At 40.6% G+C, this 21,424-nt stretch overlaps 2 protein-coding genes across 5 annotated transcripts in view; both read right to left on the reverse strand.

The window, feature by feature from the left end:
* Positions 1-218: 218 nt before the first annotated feature.
* Positions 219-18,183, reverse strand: cep131 (centrosomal protein 131kDa). 4 transcript variants are annotated; one of them, XM_015389366.1, is made up of 28 exons: positions 18,031-18,183; positions 15,800-15,996; positions 15,439-15,533; positions 14,132-14,243; positions 13,844-13,971; positions 13,486-13,590; positions 13,203-13,382; positions 13,000-13,117; positions 12,806-12,925; positions 12,181-12,367; positions 11,915-12,009; positions 11,590-11,782; positions 11,421-11,515; positions 11,159-11,338; positions 10,894-11,079; positions 10,589-10,726; positions 10,360-10,485; positions 10,164-10,280; positions 9,982-10,011; positions 9,608-9,710; positions 8,550-8,751; positions 8,285-8,392; positions 7,724-7,841; positions 7,567-7,641; positions 7,307-7,449; positions 4,954-5,328; positions 2,682-2,742; positions 220-1,760 (listed from the first exon to the last, which is right to left on the reverse strand). In XM_015389366.1, the coding sequence occupies exons 2-28, from the start codon at positions 15,983-15,985 to the stop codon at positions 1,689-1,691; spliced, it is 3,648 nt and encodes a 1,215-aa protein (XP_015244852.1). In that variant the 5' UTR covers positions 15,986-15,996; positions 18,031-18,183; the 3' UTR covers positions 220-1,688. The 4 variants fall into 4 exon arrangements, with proteins under 4 accessions (XP_015244854.1, XP_015244852.1, XP_015244851.1 ...); XM_015389365.1 differs by having other exon boundaries at positions 11,915-12,012; XM_015389367.1 differs by lacking the exon at positions 9,982-10,011 and having other exon boundaries at positions 11,915-12,012.
* Positions 18,184-19,009: 826 nt separating this feature from the next.
* The window catches only part of rnf213 (ring finger protein 213), a 37,079-nt gene continuing 34,664 nt past the window's right edge, over positions 19,010-21,424 (reverse strand). Inside the window, exons 56-58 of the mRNA XM_015389360.1 lie at positions 20,632-20,721; positions 20,260-20,438; positions 19,010-19,759 (exon numbers count right to left, since the gene is read on the reverse strand). Coding sequence (XP_015244846.1) covers positions 19,621-19,759; positions 20,260-20,438; positions 20,632-20,721 — 408 coding nt within the window. The 3' untranslated portion in view covers positions 19,010-19,620. The remainder of the gene's footprint in view (positions 19,760-20,259; positions 20,439-20,631; positions 20,722-21,424) is intronic.

The raw sequence follows: 21,424 nt of genomic DNA on the forward strand, positions 1-21,424 counted from the left end.
TTTATAGACTGGGCTGGATGTTTGGAGAGACGGGAACCACAAAAAAAAAGGCAAATAAAATAATTGTTTTCCAAAGAGTGAACAGAGACGAGTAAAAAAAAAAGTTATTCAAAACTGTCTTTTTTATTTTCTTTCTGCAGAAGCATGAGTCATCTTTAGTGTCACACTTTTTACCTCCATCTGACATGAAAAAAACCCAAAACAAAACCAGGGTAAAAAAAAAAAAACAAAGAAAAAAAAAGGGAAGTACTATCCTCAGGTTCTCTATTTCCAGACAGAAATGTTTACAGAAGTAGAACATATATTACAAGAAAAAGAAAACATTGGGAAATGATTTTGGACTGTTTAATCAGAACAACCAGAGAAGCGATGGTGAAATCATCACAGTCTGAGGGTCTGAAATAAGAAAAATGTCTGCAAACTGTCTGATCCGTATCACCCATCACAAATACTGAACCTCTATTCTACAACAGAGATATTTTACACAATGCAGCTCTGACAAGTTCTTCTTAAATTATAATATGCTCAACAATCTGGTTAATAAATGGAACAGTCTAAAAGACTCAGAATCAATACATTTTCAGAAAAAAGTAATAAAAAAAAAAAAGCACATCTGTCATGTTTATCAGAATGATTCTGTGGAGCAGCAACATTAAAGAGTTAGTGTATGAGTGCAGCAATAAATAAAGTTAAAATAAGGAATAAATATTCTGGTTTGAAGCCGTTTGGTTTTCCCATCAGGCCATTCTCTCTTATGCTGTCGGACCTAAATAATAGGCATTACTTCCAGCTGTTATAGCAGCGCTGTCGCCCCATGTCTAACCTGTTCCAACTGAGACATAGTACAACGCATACTTCAATCATCAGGAATAAATCAAATTGAATCCTGCTGGGAGGTGCTGACTTGTGAAGCCTCATGATCAATATTTGATATGCACCGACCAACCTGCCCTGCTCTGTTTGAGCTCTGCTTTCCTGATCCGCCACACATTTTCTCTGCCATTCTTTCTTTCCAACATCCCCAGCATTCCTCTTCTTTCACTTCGTCCACATTCGGATACCCTCAGAGCCACTCTGCAATCATCCAACCCCAGACATTCTTTCTGACTTGTTTTTCATCCAAACGTCCCATTGCTCCCTTTACCGACATCCTGCATCCTTTCTAACTTCAATCTGTAAGCAGTGTTTCATTACATCCAAGTGTTGGCAGCAGAAACAGAGCTGAGCTCAGAGGCTGCTAGGTTAAAGTTCTGTAATTAGCAATCCCCTTCAGAGGAAATAGCGATAAAACCACGAGTCAGTGATTAAAGGGTCCATGAAGAAGTTGACTCGCTTCAGGCAGAGAGCTCATAGATAGAGATGAATCTCAGGAGGAAACAGCCACTGCCTGGTCTAACTGCACACCAGGAGGTCTTTTAGGGTCCATCTCTAAGGAACAGTGTAACAATTGAAGGTTTCAGGTCTGTAGCAGATGAGAGAGGGGGGCTCCAAAACAAACTCCCTCTTTTCTGCATGGAAGGGGGCGGGGTAAAAGGAGTTTACTGTGAAATCCAGGACAGTTTGCCTTGTTTTCAAGTGAGGTAGGTCACATTTAATGCCTTCTACAGTTCCACATGTTCAGTCTTGCAGGTAGAAAGTACCTCCAGCAGCTGACTGGGGGTTGGCATGCTAGCAGGCATTTCTGTCAGTCACTTCTCCAACAGCTGCTTCCTTTGCTGCTCCCACAGAGCCTCTAGGTGGTCCGCCCTCTTCAGAGCAGCCTATCAGAGCAAAGGAAAAGTTGGGTTAACCGACAGCCCTACTATGTTACGGTCCGCTGAGAGTGTGCATCTTTAGATGGCCAAAACACAACAAAAAAGGATCGGATAACACGCGTTTATTCAAACAAAAGATAGTAAAGATTATCATCTCATTTTCATGGGATTTTGCTAATCTAGTTTCACCCAATTGTAGTAGGTAAAGTAGGTAAAATGAAGCACTCTGTTCAAGCAGCAACAGGGAGCCGGCCTCTGAGTCCTCTTCTAACAGGGCTCAATCTGAATGTTCAACATTTGGATATAAACAGTGAATCATACTAAGTCTTTGATGTACTGCTAGTGCTTCAGTTTTCTGACCATTCATCCTAGTAATACTTTATTTACAGGTTTTCCTGTTAATGTGTTTCTGTAAAAAGACTTTGATGACTAGCTTTCTTCATTTCCGTTAACACTCCCCATTTCAAATAAACCATAAGGAGTCTGAATACCATTTAGATTTCTTTGTTCCTATGATAAATCATTATAGTGAAAAGGTTTGGCTCCATCTTTACAATTTCACACCACCGTGCCTGCTAAGCAACAGAAGCTACAGTAAGGTGAGGAACAGCTACTGACAGCTACACTGTCCGGTTTCACAGCTGATCACTTCCTACCTTTGTGGTTTTAGTGGGCTTTGAAGGACCCGCTCAGTGGGTCGGTTCTTTTAAACATGCAGCTCCTGAACTTAAACACAGCAATGAGTATAAGGCCGATGCCTTTTTTCCCCTGAGATCTGAGGATGTCCCAAAATGGTTGGTCAATGTGACTCTGACAGTTGCTTGATCTGTGTTTTTTCATGCAAGCAGAGCAGGAAACTAATAACGCCTGACAAGACAGTTTTTAGGACGCAGAGAGAAACCAAAAGAAAATCAGTCTGTGCCTCACCTCATATTGTTTCCGGAGACTATTCACAGTTTCCTCCTTCTTCAAGATGGCTGACTTTACCCTGCCAGACAGCGAAGAAGAATAAAAAATCAGGAACAATTTTTGGGAAATATTCCAACAGCCACTCATCCAGGGAATAAAACCAGATACAATCTATTTATCTTGTTGTTCTGCCTTTTTATTGTTTTTCAAAACAGGCTTGAAAAACCTTTTTGCTGCTCTTGTTTCTACATTATAGACCTTAGAGTTCAAATCTTAATTGAATAAGCTTATAAAATTTAAACCTGTGGCTATAGTTTGTGATCCTTACTGACCTTTGCTCAATAAAAGACAGTTTAACAAAACAGCGTGTGACATTAACAGTTGATAAAACAAGCATTCATGAATTAGGAAAAAGTCACCACATAAAAGTTGTGTTTGTTTAATGACACCCTGGTTCCAGAGATTTTTAAACCAGAGGAAACCTTTGGGTCAAGGCTGAGGAGAAGACAATGTAGAAAGGTAGATAGAGCCAATCTTCTGAAAATATAAAAAAAAAAAATTCCTAAATATTTTTTACCAAAAATGAATGGCAGCCCTGTCCTGTTATCATTTTTCATGACCCTATCTGTAAGTAGTTGTATTTCCAGTATATTCCTTAATGAAGTAAAGTATACTGCCCTCTCCTGGTAGATGTATGCAACCCAGTTTATCTGCTCCTTATTGAAAATAGAACACATTATTGAAAGATATTTGTGAAGTTGGTTTAAAAATATCCTCAAAGCAGAGGTCTGCATGAAAATACATTTTTCTCCAGGTATAAAGAAGTAAACTAGTGGCGGCCGTTTCAACACATTTGCAAACTGCATTAATATTGTGTCCATACTGTGTCACTGAATACTGACACCTGCTGGACGTTTAAAATCACTACAGCCAGCCTCTGACAGACTAAATAAACTGACACTGATTTGATGACCTATAAAACAATTCAATCCATTGTTTGCTATAATGGATTAATTCATATATATCCTTTAAACTGAAAATATGTTTGATATTTTTAAATATAATTGATAAATGTGAACTTATAATGGTAAAATGTAAGTGAACGTGTGAATAAGGATGTTTGTGGACTAGGATTTTTTTTCATCTAAAATAATAACTACAGTAAGAACAGAAAAATAAGAGTCAATTTGAAATAAATTTGAAATCAGATAAGCTGAGTGATAACTGAGAGGGCCAGGATGACAACAAGAAAAAGAAAACAAATATGAGATCAAAATGGTTCCACTCGGACTGAAACCGCTCTTTTGAAGCCCTTAAAGCTGCTCCATATTTCTCGATTAATTTGATGATAAACCTCAAAAGATCAGAGATTTTTTTAGGCAGACGCGTTGTGTTGGTAGATGCCCTTATAAACACAGTACACTGCATAAGTCAGTCCTAAACGGCTCCTGCATCTGTCACAATCCTCTTTCCTGTAACGCTACTCGCACCGACACAGGGTTTTGCCGTTAGAGAACGAAACAAGCGCTGGCGCATGGATGTTGCTGCACCCATCACTACTGTTACGTTGTGTTGATGCTTCTTTGCTGGTTGAAGCTGCTTGCCTTCCCGTAGCAAAGTAAAATTAAAGAAGCAATCTCTTGTATGTCACTTTTACATTTCCTAGGTGTAAATGAAAACCAGTCGTAACCAAAATAACTTGCTCATTTCTTTGTTCCACAGTGAAGAGCATTGTGTGAATTCACTAAATTCTCTCACAGCTGTCTCTTTTCCTAACATAAAGTAAGAGAAAAATACACACATTTTACCAATTTCAAATATATGTCTCAATTTGATATTGGTCCTCCTTTGGAAGCATGACTTCAGTTATGTGTTAGTGAGAAATCCACATGGTTTCTTCTGTCTCCCTGCTTACTGTCTCAGTTCTTAGATTCCCAGCTTAGGGTGGCGCGGAAGTTAAAACTCGTGACCTTGGTAAAGCTTTTGCATGTTTACATCCTGCCCAACCAACCTTTGCCTCATATCTTTCCCCTCTCTCACTCGTCCCAATTTTCTCATCAGTTTATTCTCAAATAAAGGTTACTAGAGCCAAAAAGTCTTAGATTAATCTTATGTTTATCTCTTTAAGTCTCGTTCAGAATATAATAATTGAACTAAGAGGCAAACTAGTATGAGACGTCCTCCCAGACCTGAAGCTGTAACACCTGGGGAACTAATTATAGACAGACACTAGAATACAAAATGAAAAATAACCTCTTAGCAAATATTACTAGTGGTACTAGGATCTCACCGTTGGTGGACTTCTGCAAGCTCCTCCTCCTTCTCACGGGAGATCCTCTCCACCTCCAACCGCAGCCTTGCTTTGACCTCTGAAACTTCCACTTTGAGCCTCCGGTTCTCTTCCTCTGTAGTCACCAGGTGCTCTGCAAACTCTTGCCGTATAACTTCGGCCAGATTGCTGCGCTCTTCTGCCAGCTTGTCTCTGGTCTGTGTAATGTCCTGGATCTCCTGTTCTTTTTGCCTGAGCGCCACCTGCAGTCGGAGCAGCTCTCCTTCTGTCTCCACCTGCTGCTTTCTCAGTTCTTGCAGTTTCCCCACTGCTGCTTTCTCAGAGTGCTCCAGCTCCCTTAGCTCTGCATCATACTTCTCCTTCAGCCGTTTTACCCTGAAACCAGACAGCATTAAAGAATGATGTTTGTGAAAATTTGCACCGTCGATCTGCAGAACACAATAGCAAGAAAAAAAGCAGCAGCTTTTAATTGCTTTTGTACATGAGGAAAGTTTCTCCTGCCATGTCATATAAGAAAACTTCACTTTATTGATTTGGCACCAAATAAAGGAAAGCATTAATAAGCCTTTGTGTGACAATTCTGTCACCGCCACATAATATCTAATAATATCTGGATGCTGATACAGTAAGAGCTACAATTATGCTTTAGGTTACTTTAATAAAAGGAAAATGGGTCCTGTTTCACTTTGTGTCCCATTAAATATTTCAATAAGTAATCATAAATTTTATTTTCAATCATTTCCATAATATAGGCTTTAATGTACCTCTTCCACTGACCCAGCTCGTTCCACTCCGCTCCGTTTTGCTCTGCTCCACCTAGAATCTGTTAGTTCTCCACTGACTCACTATTTCAAACTCTCTACTCTCTGCCATTTCCCATTGAATACTAGGGATGCCAAACCTGCCCAGTAAATTTCATTTAAATTATTATATATATATATATATAAATTAAACTGCATTAAATATGAGCTAAAATGAGTTCATGAGTATATTGTGCATTAATCAGCTATTTTGCTCTTGGACGTAATCCCTGTTGAGGTTTGAGCTTCAATTTATTGAGGTAGCAAGAAAGTAGAGCCCTGATTGGATAACGTGCCAAAAGACTTCACTCAGTGAGGCTCAGCCTCTTGGGGGCCTATGGAGCAGGGGTCATGAAGCTGGCTGCTCAATGCTGATTGGCAAACATACTAATGGGTTTTTGACTGACTGCAGCCAGAGAGCGAGAAGGTTCTCCTCATGAGTCGAGAGGGAAAACTGTTCATTCAGTCAGAACAGTCATCTTGTGATGAACTGTTGCCGTAGTTTCTGGAGTTCATTATTTCAAAACGCATCATGACAGCTATTTTCACCCGTTGCAGTAATGTGTTTTATGCGTTTCAACATTCGCTAAAGCAATACATGGCATTTGGATTTAATTAACACCATTTAGCCCCCCCGTTACAGAGAGCAGCAGCTGCCACTGCTCTCTATTATATGGATAGCTGAATGTTTCATGGTGGTTTTGCTTTGTGTGATTTTTCATTTCTTTCAGGCTTCAGTTTTAATTTTTGCAAATAGTAAATCAAATTCTATGGCTATGAGGGCGTGCAGGTGTGGCAGTGGTTAGCGTGCATGACCCATGTACGGAGGCCTTAATCCTCGATGTGGCCGACCCGGGTTCGAATTCGACCTGTGGTCCTTTGCCGCACGTCTCTCCCCCTCTCTCATACCCCCTTTCCAGTCAGCCTACTGTCGAAAAAACAAGCCACTAGTGCCGCAAAAACTCGAGAAGAAAAAACAAAATCTATAGCTTTGAAACGCCTAATAGGACCCCTTGATATTGTAATATCACATGTTACGGTGGGAATTAATACTAGGACTGTATAATATGGCTAAAAAAATGCAGCACAATATAAGCCTTTAATATCAGTCCATATAATATTTGACTTTTTCTTCCTTATTTTTTACTTAAAAATTGACTGAATTTAAAATGCAACCTGTACTTATTCAAAAGTAACCTTTAACCCTCAAAAGGAGATTTGCCCTCCCTCCAACTTTGCTTTCTGTGTCGGGTTGAGAGGCTCAATCCTTCTCTCTGTCTACATCCCCCAGAATGCTATGCAGATTTAGATCAGTGAAATTACAAATCATTTTATAGGACATATTTTTAATTGATACTGACCAGGTGTCTATCATTATATACATCAATGTTGTTTTTCTGCCTAACTTAGTTGGTAAAACTGTTTTGTGGTTTAATGTGAGCCTAGAAAACATGAGCCAAGTGAGATAAGGGCGTCTGACAAGGTTTTCTATTCCTTTTTCTTCAGAGTAGCTGAGGTGTATGGAGGCAGCCGAGGAAGCGGCATTTACATACCTGTTGTCTGCCGCTCGCTCGCATTCCTCCTTGTCCTTGCTCGTCTCCTCCTCCAGGGTCCAGATGGCGAGCTCGATCTCCTTGTCTCGTTCTCGCCGCAGCTCTTCCTTCAGCTCGCGCTCACGGCTCAGAATCCAGGCCTCCTGCGGAGCAAGAAGAAGCACAGACTTAGAAAAAAAAAAAAAAATGCCAAATTTAACAGATTGGTTTCTGTTTATATTTTAGTTGTGAGGGATTAGGACATATTCACTAAGATTCACCTCCTTCTTTTTGTAGTTTTCTTCCCATGTCTGCTTCTCTACATCCAAACGTTCTTGCAGGATCTTCATCTCCATCTGAAACAAGAACAGTCTGTGTAAGTAAGGTGAACACCTGACCTTGTTATTCTGATCAGAATCAGTGCTCCTCCTTCCTCACCTGGTGCCTTCTCTCCTGCTCCTCTCGGCTCCTATCCATCTCCTCTCTGAGGGCTCGACCTGCCAGTGAGCTGTTCTCTTCCAGCTGGCGCCGCAGATCCTCCAGCTCACTGCGCTGCCTGCAGCCAAACACAAAGACGATCTCTTTGAGAAACAATTACTGGAGGAAACAGAAGGTATCAGAGATGCTCGGTGCTGTTACAGGATCTTACAGCGACTTTAAAGGTCTTTAGGATGAAGTTAACCTGTCAGTTTTACACTTCTGAGACACAAAATGTTGCCAACACAGTCCTGTAACTGCTTTAAAAAGATACCCATGAGAAACCAAAAGATAGCTAGATTTTAGTCTCAGTTCAAAAGTAAATCAAGCTTAAGGACATTAAAGCAAGATGTTTTACACCAGCCCTACTGAATCTTACAGCCAACCTGCTTTAGCTCCAGGACTTCACAGCTTTATGATGGAGCCATAGACAATTAGGAGCTAACAGAAAGTCTCTTCAGATTCTACAGTAAACTGCTTTAAGCAGAGATGGTGCTGTGGACATCTGTTCTGCGCTCTCACCTGGCAGCCAGCTCAGCCAGCCTCTCCTTCTCATCAGCCATCTCCTTGTAGAGACGCCTCCTCTGCTGCTGCAGAGACAGCTCCTCCTCCTGCAGCTGCTTCTCATACCTGACAGTCGGAGACAAACACAAAGTCAATCCGGTATAAAACAAGCTGCTGAGTTTCCCTTCCAGAACAAAACATCAATTTAGAAGAGAAACGACAACCGGATGACATGAACAGTTTTACAGAAGGACCTGGTGGTGTGCTGCTGTCAGACACTCACCTCTGCTTGGCCAGCTCCCTCTCTCGCTGACACTGCTCCTCCTTCTCCATCTCCAGCTGCTGACGCAGCTCCTCACTCTGTCGGGCATATTTTTGAGCTGCTCGCTCGTCGGCCTGCAGCAGTTCTGCTTCGTGTAACGTCCGCAGCTTCTTCAGCTCCTGTTTGTGTTTTGAGATCAGCTTCTGGACCTCCGGCTCAAGCCCTGACAGCAGAGGAAGAACAGAGGATTAAGATCAATAGAAATTCCTGATAAAAGACTAAACGTCTTAATGAAAGCAGCTCGTGGATATCTATTTGATCAATATTGTAATACAGATGATCTCTAAAGAAAATAAATTGCATCATAATTAGAATAAAAACAGAATATCTTAGTTTCCTGTAAATACCTGGTGACATTTTTCAAGATTTTCAATGGTGGCTTGAGACCAAAAGGCAAAAAATTAAGCACTATTTTCTGGAAAATATATTTTGCGATGCTGATCTGTAGATATTTATGCCTATTTTACAGACAGAAGTTGTAACAGCAGGCTAAACTGCTCTTTATAGGACAGCATTGGAAACATTGTTTATTTACTTGATGTTTCGCTATTTGTAGTTGTATAAACTAGTGTTGTACCGATGTCGTTTTTTGGCCCCGATACCTGGCTGTGCAGTATTGGCCGATACCGCTAGCATACCGATACCATCTGTTTGAAATTGTTGTGTGTGTGTATATATGAAGAACTGCATACTACTTGGATGTAAACTAATTGCCATCATGGCTTTATCAAGCTGCTGCCTGTAGAACTTTTTATTGCCTACCTGGAATGGGTGTCAATAGTTGAATAAACTTTTGGCTCTCAAATTGGTATCGGTATCCTATTTATTGGTACTAGCCAATACCGATATCACCATTTTAATGCGATATCAGAGGCCCGCCCGATACTCGTATCAGTATCAATGCAACACTAGTATAAACCAATAAAGTAGCTAAATAAATTTTTGTTTTTTTGTTTTTTGCTTTAAAGAAACTTTAAAATGCATATGTGATCTCAGTTGTCTTTTATTTTTTCAACTACCTTTAATTGTAATCTCTTTAATTTTCTTGGTTTTCTCATCGATCCATTTCTCTCTGCGGATCTTCTCCTGGGCGCTCATCAGGTCCTTTAGCTTTTTAATCTCCTGCAGAAAGTGGATGTTATTGTGCAACTAACCAGAAACATAAAAGCAGAATATCATTAAGAGTTTAATTAAATGAGAGACAGACATAAAGGGGGGAAAATCTGAGAACAAACAAGCTGTAAAGCATAAATAAGATCAGTGGGAAGACTCACATGCAGACAGACCGTCCATGAGAAGTGATGTTAGATGGTATGAAATTAAGGATGAATGAAAAAAAAAAAAGGAAAAGAAGCTGAAAATGCCACCGATTCAGAGAAGAAAGTGCAGTTACCTCACACAAGGGGCCGAGAATTTGCCACACCTAATGTGAAAAAGGACAACCCAGGATAAGGAGAGAGGAAAAACATGGGGGGCAAGAAGAGAGAATTAAACCAAAGCAGAACAACAAGAGAGCAAGTTAAAGTCAGAGGAAGGAGCAGAGCACAGACCTGTGGAAACATGAGTCTAACTCACCATTTCATGCTGCTGTTGCATATGTAGGATCTTCTTGGTGTATTTCTGGTCCACCTGCTTTAATTCGGCCACCACGCCTTCACAGCGCTCACTCAGAGCTTTTTTATCATTGATCAGCTAAGATCCGACAAAAATAACTTAGATCAAACACCAAACAGAGAGCAGAAGTCGGACATTTTTAGAGCTCGTTGATCACCTGGTCTATGAAGGTCAGGTGTCTCTGGATAGTGGCTTCATACTGATCCTTCTGGAGTTGGAAGTTCCTGCTCAGCTCCTTCTCCGTCTCCTTCACATGTTTTGCTGATAGCTCTGTCTGCTGAGCCTGCAGTAGATTAAAAAATTTTATAAAATCAAAACACAAAAGATTCAAATGCCCAATAAGGCTGTAATCATATCATTGTGTTATGAACTGTCTTCTTCCCCACCAATGCAGCCTGCAGCATGTTGACGGTACGTTTCTTCTCCTCCAGCTCCAGTTTGATCCTCATCATGGAGCTGCTGACTTCAGCTGCAGTCGCTGACAGATGATCGACACCAACCAGCTCCTCCTCTGACAGGACAGCCTGAGGACGACAACAAGACATCAGCTCCACACTTCCAAACATAAACGGGATGGAAAAGTGTCCCAAACAGTGAACGGACCACTTTGTGCAAACCGATTAACAGAAAACCATGCATGAACCTCTGATTGGTCTCTAGTGATTAATTGATCTGACAAGAAGAAGCCCACCTCTCTATGGGACCCAGAGGTGACGGATCGTGGCCGTTCCTGCTCCGACTTCTCCATCTCATCCAGGAAGCTCATAATGCTTTGCAGCTTGGCCTCAGACAGGAGAGCGCCCCCGTCTGGTAGCACAGGATGTTGATTCAGCTGGCCGTGGCGCTCCACGTTATCCGTGGTCAGCGAGTCCCCCTCCTTTGGTTAATTCGGATGAGAGTTGGTTAACGTGGGTTTCTTACGGTTTCCTAGTAAAATTTAAAAAATCAACACCGACCTCATCTATCCAGGCGTACTTCTCCTTCCGATAGCACCTTGGCTCTGACAGTTTCTCAGGCTCCTCCTCCAACAGCTTCAGCGTGTCCAGCAGCTCATTCAGTGTAGTTTTAGAGTGAGCCTGGATAGGAGCAGCTACCTGGCGCTGGTCCTCTGCACTCACAGACCTCTGCAACAACTCCTGTAGTGCACAGAAATCCTACAAGCTCAGAAATGTGACCAGATTTAAGGAAACAATAACCCAGAAATATCCCATTTCTTGCCTGGGAAGTCAGGGATCCTCTGTGGTGTGAAATAACTGGAGAAATTGCTCTAAATCCGATGTCTGCTCCATAATTTACAACATTTAAATTAAAGTCTAAAGGGAAAAAATTGATTGAATTATCTGAAGGCAAACAAGAGAAAGACACTGATGTATCTGACGGGTCACACCTGTGTTCTTGGTTTTGGTGTCTGTGGGAGACCTTGGGTTGTTGTTGCTTAGTGAGACCTGGCTGTTGTTGGACGGTGGGATCCTCAGAAGTTTCCTCCGTCCTCCTGCACCAGATGGTTTCTGATATTCAGGCTCAATTTCCATAGCATGCTGTTCTGCTGCTGCCTGTGGTGCTGATTTCTGCTGCAGCTCCTGTTTGACAACAGAGTGAGAAAGAAACGTCAAACTAAATCAACATTACTTAGGAAACCCGACTAAGAACATAAGTAATTAAATGACTGAGATAAAGGAGATAAACCACAGTTTAATCAGGAAGAAACTCACCTGAGAGCACTGAGATCCTTTGTTACTGGATAAAGCTGGAGAAATGGCTCTGAAACTCAGCTCTCCTAAGTCAGCTGTGATGTTGAAATTGGTGTCTGCTAAAACATAAAGCCAATCAGTGATGATGCATTCTGTCACATAAAATATTTTGACCCCATCAATAATATATATATAGATGTTTGGGAAAGTATTATTTTTAGCCAGAAGAATTGATGCCAATATAAAAAGCAAAGTTCAGAAGCTGCAAACAGCAGAAACCTACAGACCTGTGTTCTTAGCTTTGGTGTCGCTGGGTGACGTCGGCGAGCTGTTGTTGTTTGGTGAGGTCGGGCTTTTGTTGCTGATGGAAATCTCAAGCCGTTTCTTTCGTCCTGTTTGCCACAGATTTTCCAGCTCCAACTCTTGAGCTTGCTGTCCCTCTGCCCTTCGCTGAGTTTTTTTCTGCTGCAGCTCCTTAAGCGCACCAGCAGAGGGAGACAAAGAACGAAATATTTAAGAACTTAAACAAAAAAAAAAATAACAGTTGTAATTAGGTCTGTATATTGACTAGTCTAGTAAAATAATCAATTTGAATTTAACGTCTGTCCCCTACACAAAAATCCGCTGACATTCATATTATTTGAATGTATTCATGCTCTGTGATGTGACATATATTTAATCAGGTAGTTTTTATGCCATAGGCCGACACCAAACCGCGTCTCAGCATGAATTGTGTTTTAAAACCTAAGCCAGCTTTGTTGTTTGCTGTGATCCTCTATCTTTATGATGCTAAAGGAACCATGTGGGACTTAATGCTGGCATGACTTCAGGTTTAACTTCATTTAATCACACATACTCTGTAAAATCACTCTGACATCAGCTGAGGTGTAAGACAATCCTAAAGGTTTGAACCTGAATGGCAGCAAGGCGGGCAAGACGAGCTTTCTCCTCACGGATTCGCATCCTGTCTTCCCCTCTGCGCTGCTGCTGCTGCCTCAGCTTATCTTCCTCCTCTTTCCTCTCCTCCCACTCCTGCATGGAAAAAACTTTTTGTAATTCAAGCAGAATAGAAATAGTCTTGGAACCCCAGAGGGATAAATACAGACCTTTCTTTTACTGGCCAGGATTTGCTCTAGCTCTGCCTGGTGGCTGTTTTTCCTCCTGGAGTGGCGCCTGTACCAGCGCTGGATAGTGACTGCAGCTTGGTTCACCTGCTGAATAAACCTTCAGGAACGACGCAAAAACTGTGAGCCACACGTCAGAAAAACCAAGAGAAAACCTCCTAGAGGGAAGACTTAAAAGCTCCAACCTTTCCGCCTCCTCCTCTGTGACCTCCTTCCTCCGCGGTGAGATGGGGCTGCAGCACTGAGGCGACACCGGCGACCTGTTGTTGGAAGTGGAGGACGAGGACGAGAAGTTCTTCTGAGACTTTGTGACAGAGGAGCTCTCCAGCAGAACTTCATCGTTTGCTGTGGCCTTTAGGATGTTGCTGAAAGAAACAAAACAAATGAACAAAAAATATAAAGAACTGCAAGTAAGAGAAATATAAAGAGAGAATTTGTTGTTCAAGACAAAGCAGGAAAGAAACGTACTTGAAGGAGGGCTTCTGGTTTGAGCTCTTAGGTGTGAGAGGCTTCTCAGAGTAATTGTTGTGTAAAATGGTGGTGACTGAGTTGCCCACAGCTCCTTTGTTGCTCCTGCAAAAAACAAAGAAATAGATTAAGCTGCAGAAATAAAATTTTTGTTTTATTTTATAAACATTTTATTTTATAAACGTGTTCATAAATATAACAATATTTACACCCAGTGTTCTACATTTAAAGCCAAAATACATTCCTAAAGGTGGCACCATCAGGAGCCATGATGGAACATTAGAAGCGTTTCCAGTGCAACTAGAAACCCAGGCTGCAGGGCGTGTGTGGGTGTTTGTGTTTTTTTGTTGCTTTCCACCTGTTGTTGGCAGTGAAGGTGGCCGCCAGAGGGATGCCAGGCTCTTTTTTCTTCAGACCGGTGGGGGAGTCCATGCTGCCGGTGCTGCGGGCGCTCGAATGTGGTGGAAAGGTTCTGGGCTGATCATCCTTTAAAAAGGACGAACATTCATTGTATTGTATAACTGGAAAACATTTAGCAACATGTTTTATTTTGACATCATAAACAGCTTTTGTTATACAGCAGATTATGGTGGCGGAGCCGATGGGGTAGCATTAGAAATGTCAGTGTGTGTTTGATTGTAAATACCAGGATGTTCCATGTGGTTCTCTCTGGGGAGCTCTTGCTGAGGCTCGCCAGTTTCTTACGTCCATCAGAGCCTCTGTCGAACAGAGTCAGGTAATCTTCGCTCAGTTCCTGACTGAAAACCACCAAACCAGACACGTTTATTCCAGAAACGGTACAAATCGGGTTGTCATTTAACATCGACTTCTCAAAGTATCTAAAAACTGCAGCTTTAGATCAACACAGTTTTCATATCCATCATTAAATGTGAGAAGCAACATTTTCTAACAACTACAACCAGAGAAGTGTGGAGAGGCAGCTTTTTGTGATTAACTGTTGTCATGGCAGCTGGATAAAAGGGGCTCCTCCTATTCTGTTCGTCAGGAATTTGCTGCTGCTGACGGTCTGTTCAGGGTGAAGAAGCTCTGTGATGGATTCAATGTAAATGTGTCCATATGTTGATCCTGAAGACCAAGATGAGCAGATGTAGGGTGACCCCCCGAGCCTGGCTGATTCTGTCTGTCTGTGTGTGGAAATGTGGGGTCTTCAGGAGGAGGTGGAGGGGGGGTGCAGCCAGCTGGAATAGAAAAAAGCTACCCGAGCCACACTATTCAGGCAATACATTCCTTCAGTTTGTGCTCTAGGAGGGAGGGGGTGTTGAGTGACCCACTGAGAGTCCAAACAGACACCATGGACTCTGAGGGAGTGTGTGAGGTATTTTAAGCCCCCCCTCCACCAACCACATAAAGCAGAGAGGGGAGGTGGCTGGCAGCAGCTGCCGGACAATACAATGCGAATCTGCACACGCTCGTCTCTTTTTACTAGCTTCTGGCAGAGGGGGTAACCTGACCTGAGAAGTTCTGGCCCTCCCCCTCTAACACAGAACAAAGAAGGCCCGGAAACCCCAAAGACCCCAGCAACAACCACTCAGCTTCTCCCCACACTTTAACTTAGGATCCGGGGCGCCACAGCTCCTATTGTCCAACACTGCGAGGCTCCAGGACCACCAGCTGTCCCTCAGTTAAGAGATGCATCAGTTTAAAGAGCTCTAGGACAGAGCCGAGTGCCCGACACAATCACAGCTCCCAGACTGGAACTTAGACAAAACCCTTCCTTTATATTTCAGAGTCTGAGTGTTGCTTTTTAAATTGCTTTAGAAGCTCAAGTGTGAATAGATCTGGCTCAGCCTGAGGCTCTGCAGGCATGAATCAGCACATGCTGTCCTGATCACACTTCTCTGTGTCAATGTCAGAGATAAGAACCCAGCAGAACTGGTTTGACTAATGGCAATAAGAAGGGATAAAATTGTGAAACCAGAGACTTTGCTTCACCTTAAACTAAGGTTGGCTATCTGGTTGACCTGAGTGGTGCTGTTGGACCTCCTCAGGTTCTTGATTGAGCGACAGCTCCCGGTATTGGAGAAGCCCTGTGGATGGAAAAGCTTGGTTAGAAATGGCCAGAACGACTATCATCATTATTGTGTTAATGTTTAGTTTATTATGCCTTTACTATCCTTATTTTTTATTTTTTTATTATAGATGTCACTATGCCTTTTGTTGTTTGTGTCAGACTTTTTCTAAAAACGAAACATGTGAATGTCAGATCAAGTGCCTTGATGAAAGAAATGTTTCACAACAAATATATTTGAAAACTAGAAGGAGTTGATATGAAAGAGTTTTCACAGAAACCCACCAGCATGTTGCGTTTCCCTTTGCCCTCGGTGGCCAAAGACACCGACACAGAGCGGGAGAAGTGCTTCCCTGGAGATGCACTGCTGGGCCGTTTGGACATGGAGAGCCTGGAGCCGCTCAGGCTGAGGTCCAGGGCGTCTCCGGGGGAAGTGGTCGGCACAGACGAGGGGCTGCGTGTGGTATGCATCCTGCTAAAACCTGGAGGTTAGAAATTTTGGAGGGTATTAGATAGAAAATTTAGGAATAACAAGAATTGTTGGTCAGAAAGTTTCTGTTCAACTTTAGATGGATTAGACACCTTAAAAAAAAGATACACAATCCTGATAAACATGATTATTTTAGCTGGGGTCATCAAGGAAACAGTCTACATGCCACCTAGACTACATTTTAAAATTTTTATATTACGGTTCTCACTCAGAGGAGGAAGACGTTTAATCAAGCCTGTTGTCTGGTCGAACACGGAGCTATTTATAGTCCTCTACCAATTCTCCCAAGATAGAAACAGTGTTTCACATTTTACCATTCATACCGTTCATCCAAAGAAATCTTCCATTTACACGTCTTGTCCACATAAAAGTTAACATGACTTTGGCAGCACCATGTCAAAAACAGGTCTACTCGATCTCTAACTGCATTAGTATTTCTGCAAGTGGCACAGATGTGGTCTGAAAGAACATAATATCAAAATTATATTTTGACAGTTTATTTGTTAATGTCACTTCAAGATATTTACATGAGGAGTGAGGGAGCTGAACCACACAAACAACAAATCCCCCTCACTCAGCCTTTGGAAGAAGGTGGATTTGTGTGGTTGTGTTTTCAGATGATCAACAATCAGATTTGTGACCTAAATAACTGAAGGTATTTATAGTGTAGTACCAGTGCAAAGACATAATGCTTTGGCATAAGTTAGAAAGAAAGCTTCTTTTGCATAATACCTAGCTGTAAACCTTTACCCTGCCAATGACAGGAACTACATTTCTGCTAAAGAGAACAGTTAGTTAGAGGTACCTTATTCTATGCAGCCCAAGTCAGACTCTTTATAATATATCACAAGTTTGCTATGAAAGAATTTGTAAAATGTGCAAGTTAAGGAAACACAATGAATGACGGCTAATCTCTAACATTTTTTGCTTGATCGCCTTTATTGAGTTAATATAGTTTACAAATTAAACAACAAAAAAGATCAGTTAATAAAATCCACAGTCTTGTTTTTGATTGGTGAATAGCCTTCAACCTGCTTTTGTGTGATTAATGTTAATGTTAAAGACAGGAATAAATAAAATAAACATTAAATATTTGATCAGAAATAAAAGGATTTTGTGTATTTTGTTTTAAAATGACAAAGTAGGGTTTGAACTCATGCGGTCAAATACCTGTAACTTATTTGAAATCATCAAATCTGAAATTGTTTTATTTTATTTTTCAGAACTGCATGCTCGTTACCTTTAAAAAAAAGTGAAGGAAACTACATGTCTTTTTGTTTCAAGGAGGAATAAGAACAGAAACAGAAAAGCTGATTAAAAGGTCGATGACAATTGACATTTACTCCAACCACTAAAAAGGGCTGATTATTTGTCAAAAATTGCTTGTTGGAATGCACACTTTCTAAGAGTAAGAGTAATAACATTTAATTTCCCTCTGGAATCAATAAAGTATATATATATTTTATATATATATATATATATATATAGGCCTATATATATTTCTCTAATCTTATGGTGTAAGATTTAAGGTTTTCAAAGGTTCAGTACTTTAAAAATTCAATATTACACACATGCATCTCTTTCTAAATGCACCTAATAACTAAATGCTTATTTTGTATAAGTAATAATATCATTTTCTATTAATTTTTTTTTATTTTCAACAAATGTATTTTATTGGGGCCTGATGCTGTGGGGCCCTCAGCAGGAACCTAATCTGCTTTTGGCTTTGCCCACCACACTGATCACAGTACAAAATTAAACGCAACACCTGTCTGTTAACACAATACACACAACATAACTTCAAATGTCATAACAACTTCATTACATTAGCGTTTCTATCATAAGTTAAACCTCTAAGTTCCTAATTCCATGTTCAGTTAAAATGTTTGCCTTTTTCGTTTTTTAAAAATAGCGCAAACATGTCCTAGAAGTAGAGGATTAAAAACGATGCTTTTTAAATGAAGTCTGGTAGGAGCGTTTCAAGCTAACTGTTATTTTACGGTGCTAAAAAAAAACAAATACAAACCAGTTTCTCCTGTGGAAGAAGGACCTAATTCACGGACGGGAGGGCATCCTGGCTGATAATATACAGGTCACTCCCACGGCCGTGGGTTTTATTTACAAAACAATCCTCCGATAAGCAGTGAAAGTGCTCGGTAGACGGTGGAGCAAATAAAGCGTATCATCATCGCTGTGGTAACAACACACACAAGTCCCGCCCCTCTGCCCGTCTACTATTGGTCCCCAAGGATGCATCGTTTGGGTTTCCTCTCGCCTGATTGGTCATCAAAAAGCGTCAAAGCGCTACACTGATTATTAGGGGCGTGGCTTCCTCAACGGTTTGGTTGACTTTTAAATCAACTCTAAAAGGGTACAGAAGATTATAAATAAAGGAATGTTAATGCGATTCCTAAAGCTTTTGCAGTTCCTTCTGTAATTTATGAATGTTTAAACAGGATAGAGTTTAAAAGCAGGTATAAAAGAGGTGAAGTCTCTCTGCTTGATGACATCCAATTACAGAATACATGTGCAGATACACATAAATATGCTGTTGTTATGTGTGCATTTATATATATATATATATATATATATATATATATTATGTTATTATATATTTTTTTTTCTAAAGGCCATATTTGTGTGAACATTTATTTGTAATATTTTTTTCCTGCTTGAAACACCAGAATTTCCCCATTGTGGGACAATAATGGGATTTTCTATTCTACTCTATATAGATATACATTTTATTACATATATGTTATAAATACAGGGTGTTGGTGTAATATTTAAACAAGAAAACTAATTAACATAATTCTAATATGTGCGTAATTTCATTTAGCATTTTTGTAATCTATTGTCCAAAGAATAACTACCGTATGTAACTAAATTATTATTTAAGTCTTTCTGAATTTATAAATGTATTATTCATGACAAGGAAACAGAAGAACTTACATGTACAAACACCTTTTTATTAAGGAAATCATTAATTGATTTACAGTCCTTAATTGATAAACAATAAAAGAAAAGAAGTACAATATTTACACCACAGAAAAAGGCTGCTGTAATCGCAACCAGCTCCAATTTTCTACAGCAGTCTAACTGTTAAAAGAAAAAAAAAGGGGGATGGTGGAATATTTTATTTTGGAAGCATACATAACCTCATTAATAAAGTCTATTGACCTAAAGCAATATGCATGGAATGGTTGTTGTTGGTCATTGACCTTGACCAAGGCACCTTACAGAAGAACTGCAGTCAGTCCCTGGACTGGCATGGTTATCACTACTCCCCATAGTTAGGGACAAATGAAGAGGATAAATTTCCCACTGGGATCAGCTTCATAATTATGGCAGGCCACTTCTTTGATTTTATTTATTTTCCTCTGGCTACTCGTAAGCCCACAGCCAGCCAAATCTTGAAAGGGCAATATCATTGGCACTGCTGTAATTGTATAGTAGAAATTATACACATTTAGTAATAAAATGGCACAGGGATTGGTCATTTAAGAAGAGGGATGATCTTTAAGATTTTTTTTAAGAAGGGGGATACCATCCCCCCTCAACTCGAGTGCTGATTATCTAGAACAAATCAACAGGTCACAGTTTTATTCCAGGTTTTCTATCTTCTTTTAAACTCCACAGCAGCTCTCCATACATCAGCACCTTTCCCCAGGATTATGTCCTCTGGTAAGTCTTCGATTCCCAGCAGAGCTGGAAGGTTTTTCTGCTCCACATGGACCTCTAAGGTGGATCTCAGACTGCAAACAACAGGGAAGGAAAACATGAAAGAACAAGTCAGCTCCGGATCTATTATTCTCTTACTATGTATTCTATTTAGGCCCCTTCCTAGCCTCCCTAGCTGCTGCTTTAACATGAGTGAACTGTGGTAGAGGGGGGTACAACTTAAGCTTCTGTCTCCTGACAGATGGCTGCCTGGAGGGGTCACACTCTTATCCTGGAAGTCAAAAGGCTCCAAATCCCTGAGGGACAGAGAGAGTGCCAGCTGAGACTGCCACACTTTGGTCTCACTAAAGCTGTCAGAAATCAATAGATTCCTTTAGATCAGGTTAGTAATCACAAGCTGACAATAGCCACACTTCCTGAAAACAAAAACCCTCTACAATCTTTTAAACCAGAATCAAAACACTAAATTTTTAGGACCGTTTTACGGTTTTGGTTGCAGCCTCCTCCCAAAACCAAACACACATGGAAAACTACTTGTCATTCAGAGGAATGCATGTTAATTGCTTCATCTTACTCCCAGTGCGGCTGGTAATCTTCATCAGGCCCGACCCTGCTCGTCTTCAGCAGCAGGATTTCATGCAGCTCTAAAGAGAAAGCTTCAACATCTGTGACAGCGAGGAAAGCTTTAAGTCCTCTCCTCTCTTCCTCCGACAGCTTCTGCTGAAAGTCTGAAGGTAGTTTTTGAAACGGGTCCTGAAACCAACAACCACAGAAGCGATTACACCACAAAGCAATACTCTGTTAATTAGACCAGAGACTAGAATCACAACTAAAACCTTCAGACATTGATCATCACTTTCTAAGTGCGTTAGGGAGGTTTAAACCATAAATGTACAGTTCAACATAAAACTTTTGTTTCTTTCTTCCAACAGGCCTTTAAACTTACTTGTTTCCTGTTGATCATGAGCTCTGATTTCCAAGAATTCAGAAGCTGCCAGATGGAGATGCTGTGTTTCAGTTTGCTTTCGCCAAGACCCTGAAGGGAAGAGATGCCCAAAATAAATCTGGTATGTGTATTTTATTCATGTACATCTGAAGACCAACACAATGTCAAGATTGAAACCAATAATAAGGCTGTAGGAAACTCTTAAGAAGGATCGGTCAAGTCCACATTTTTTTCATACCCCTAGAAGCCTTAGGCTCAAAATAATTGCTTAATTTCACCCATATGTTTCTGCTGAACAGAATAACATTAAAAGTTTGGAGGAGGAAACTGGGGATGGAGCCTAAGATAAAAGTGGTACCTTCTACACAAAGTAGATGTGTCGCACTGCATCAGGCAAATAGTGGTCCCAGCTAGGGCTGCAGCTATTGACTATTTTGCTAATCGATAAATCTGTCAATTATTTTGTTTGATTTATAATCGGATCTGAAAAGGTTCCTTAAAGATTATTCTTTTACAGAATAGACGTCTATATATTCTTAAACATATAGACTGATGAAAAGTAATTTTTTTTTTTATTTTAAATGCAAAATATTTATACATCATTTTACAAATTTTGGTATAACTACTGCTCCAAGTGGGTTGCTTTGTTAGCTAAAGGCATGTTTTAGTGTCTCTATACTGCAGTTAATGATTAATCAATTACTAAATTAGTTGATTCCAATAATTAATTTATCCGATTACCGTATTTTCCGCACTATAGAGTGCACCTCACTATAAGCCGCGCCCACCAAAT

This window comes from Cyprinodon variegatus, unplaced genomic scaffold, assembly GCF_000732505.1.
Source record: "Cyprinodon variegatus isolate N-32 unplaced genomic scaffold, C_variegatus-1.0 Scaffold456, whole genome shotgun sequence".
Taxonomy (NCBI): domain Eukaryota; kingdom Metazoa; phylum Chordata; class Actinopteri; order Cyprinodontiformes; family Cyprinodontidae; genus Cyprinodon; species Cyprinodon variegatus.